Source organism: Gekko japonicus, unplaced genomic scaffold, assembly GCF_001447785.1.
Source record: "Gekko japonicus isolate JY-2015 unplaced genomic scaffold, Gekko_japonicus_V1.1 scaffold5357, whole genome shotgun sequence".
NCBI lineage: Eukaryota > Metazoa > Chordata > Lepidosauria > Squamata > Gekkonidae > Gekko > Gekko japonicus.
The window spans coordinates 48331-51443 of NW_015166598.1; the positions used below are offsets into that span (position 1 = coordinate 48331).

The 3113-nt window shown below is 46.4% G+C and overlaps 1 protein-coding gene across 1 annotated transcript in view; it reads right to left on the reverse strand.

Moving 5' to 3' along the window:
• PSMA4 (proteasome subunit alpha 4) overlaps positions 1 to 3113 on the reverse strand; it is an 18707-nt gene that overhangs the window by 13131 nt on the left and 2463 nt on the right. The window contains exon 3 of the mRNA XM_015412388.1: positions 404 to 566. Within this exon, the coding sequence (XP_015267874.1) occupies positions 404 to 566 (163 nt within the window). The remainder of the gene's footprint in view (positions 1 to 403; positions 567 to 3113) is intronic.

Sequence of the window (3113 nt, forward strand, 5' to 3'; positions counted from 1 at the left end):
CGGCTTACAATCTCCTTTCCCTTCCCCTCCCCACAACAGACACCCTGTGAGGTAGGTGGGACTGAGAGAGCTCCTCTGAGGACTGCTCATGAGAGAACAGCTAAGAAAATGTGCAACTGACCCAAGGTCGCGCCAGCAGCTGCATGTGGAGGAGTGGGGAATCAAACCCGGTTCTCCCAGATTAGAGTCCACACCAAACTGGCTCTTATACTGTGACATTACGTCTGAAATTAAGAGAATGACACACAGCAAAATCTGAACAAGGGCAGAAAAAAACAATCTGCATTCAAAATGCTTAATTCTCAGCGAGGTTCAAGAAATTCTGCGACTGTGGCTGAAGCAACACCATTAATTAGGTTTTGCCACACGCATTTAAACAGCGACTGCGAGATCCCAGACTTACTCATTGAGCTTGTAGATCTTCTCTGAGAAAAAGACTTCATCCAGAAGTTTGTGGATGTTGCGCCGTTCCGCGGCCAGCAAAACCCCGTTGTTCGCTAGGATCCCTAGGCAGGTGCCTGCATGTCCGATGGCCTCCATCGCATACTCGACCTGATAGAGGCGGCCTAAATAAAAGCAAGGGTAAAAAGGTAAAGGTTCCCTTGCTCGAAAGCCAGTGCTCATCTCTGTTTCAAAGCCGAAGAGCCAGCGCTGTCCAAAGACGTTTCCATGGTCATGTGGCCGGCACGACTAAACACCAAGGCGCACGGAACGCTGTTACCTTCCCACCGATGTGGTACCTATTTATCCACTTGCAATTTCTTGCTTTCGAACTGCTAGGTTGGCAGGAGCTGGAACTAGAGACGGGAGCTCTCTCCGTCTTGCGGCACCCGGGTCTCGAGCTGCTGAACTACTGACCTTCCACAGCCTGCAGTTCAGCGCCTTAACCACTTGAGCCACCGCAGCTCCAAAAGCAAGGGTAAGAACAGCCAATACTTTTCAGTTCTGTGCCACTGAGACCACTGGAATCAAACGTCTTCCACTGGTGTCCTGGGAGTTAAGACCTTGGAAGAAATTCACTGAGTTCAAAGATACCATCAAACTACAGATGGAAGTCTACGCCTTTGAGAATGGCCCTTAGTGCAAGATGATAATGACATGCAAAATGTATTAAGGGTGGAGTCCACATCCAAATGAGTGACCAGATGTTCAATTGAACAGCACCAGTAATGATAAAGGTGAAGATATCATATGAAGCTGTCCTGTGCTTAATCAGACCTTGCTCCACTGAAGTCAGTATTGTCTACTCGGACTGGCAGCAGCTCTCCAGACTGAGTCTCAGACGAAGAGGAAGAAGAGTTGGATCTATGCCCCGCCCTTCACTCGGGAGTCTCAGAGCGGCTTACAATCCCCTTCCCTTCCTTTCCCCGCAACAGACAACCCATGAGGTAGGTGGGGCTGAGAGAGCTCTGACAGAAGCTGCTCTTGAGAGAACAGCTCTGAGAGAACTTGTGACTGACCCAAGGTCACACCAGCAGCTGCATGTGGAGTGGAGAATCAAACCCGGTTCTCAGTATTTATACTGGAAGATGGTACAGAAGATAATATTAGAAATAATGAGCATTAAAACAGTTTTGTCTCCTGAAATAGCCTTGTTAAATATAATTCCGGAGTGCTAGAAGCAGAATGATAATTACCGTATTTTTTGGACCATAAGACGCACTTTTTCTTCCAAAAAAAGTGGGAGGAAAAGTGAGTGCGTCTTATGGACCGAAGGTTCAGAATATTTTTTCCCCCCTGTTTTCCTCCTTTAAAAACTAGGTGCGTCTTAAGGTCAGGTGCGTCTTATGGTCCGAAAAATACGGTATATGTTAATATATATTCTGACGACTGCTAGACTCTTACTAGCTAAGTATTTTTTTTTTCTTACTAGCTAAGTATTGGAAACAAGAAAAACTTCCCACAAGAGAGGAAATAGCATGTAAATTGTTAGAAATAGCAGAAATTGATGAATTAATGCTTCAAGGGAAAGACGATAAATTTTCTGAAAGATGGACGCGTCTGTACAAATGGATTGATGATGTATGGAAATTACAGACTCAAATGTATATAAGGATAATCTATGTAAGCTGATATATATTGTGGAAAACTGATAAATAAAACCTTAAAAAAAACGGCTCTCTAGATTAGAGTCCACCGTTCTTAACCACGACACCAAACTAGCTCTGAGGCTTTCACATCACCTATGACCTGGGACCTTTTAGCTGGAGAAGCTGGGGATTGAACCTGGGACCTTCCGCACACCAAGCAGATGCTCTGCCACCAATCCACAGCCCCTAGGACTCAAATTATGTTGTGGAAGCGAGAATGTAGCGGTCCAAGACACCAGCCTTTAAAGCAAGTCAGCACGCTTAAGGTCTTTCCAGCCTCCCAGCCTTACCAGCTCTTGCTGCAGTCTCTGCTGTGAAGTCCCTTATAGTAACCACACTGCACAGTCCAGTGGTACACTATGTACAAGGGTTTTATTCACAGAATATACAAACAAACTGCTTCGCCAGACGCTCGGTTTCTCAGAAGAGAACGTACATGGCTTCTGTACATTACTTATATACAAAGTGCCACCAATCAGCTACAAGTGACTGCACACTGTTCAGTGCCAGCTATAACCGGAGCCAGCTATAACCAATCACAACCAGGCTTATCTCACCACCTGCTGACAGGTAGCTGTCAGTTTGCTGTCAGGTAGATCACACTGATCTTCCTACTGGAGATTAATCTTACAACAAATTATGATGCAAGGAAATATTAGTCTAGCGCCACCACCCCGAACCCCGGTGATGCTAACAGCAGAAGAATCTACAGCTATTGCCTGTCAGCGAAGAGGTCAAACCGTAGGCCTGGAAGCCTCCAGATCTAATCTCCACACAAGCCTGGGCTTGTCAGATTGTCTTGGGCGAGCAGCTGTTCGCTTAGCCCCACCCTGAAAAGAGGGGTGGGTGTCAAGTCCTACCTAACAGGGCTGTGGTACGGATCACCGACGTCATGTATGCAGAGCACTTTGAGAGCTATGTAAATACAAGGTATTACGACATGAGCTGCAAATACATGCGTGTCAGTGTTCCCTCCAGGCTGCGTTAGTGTGAGCCAGCTCACAGTTTTTTAGCCTCCGGCTC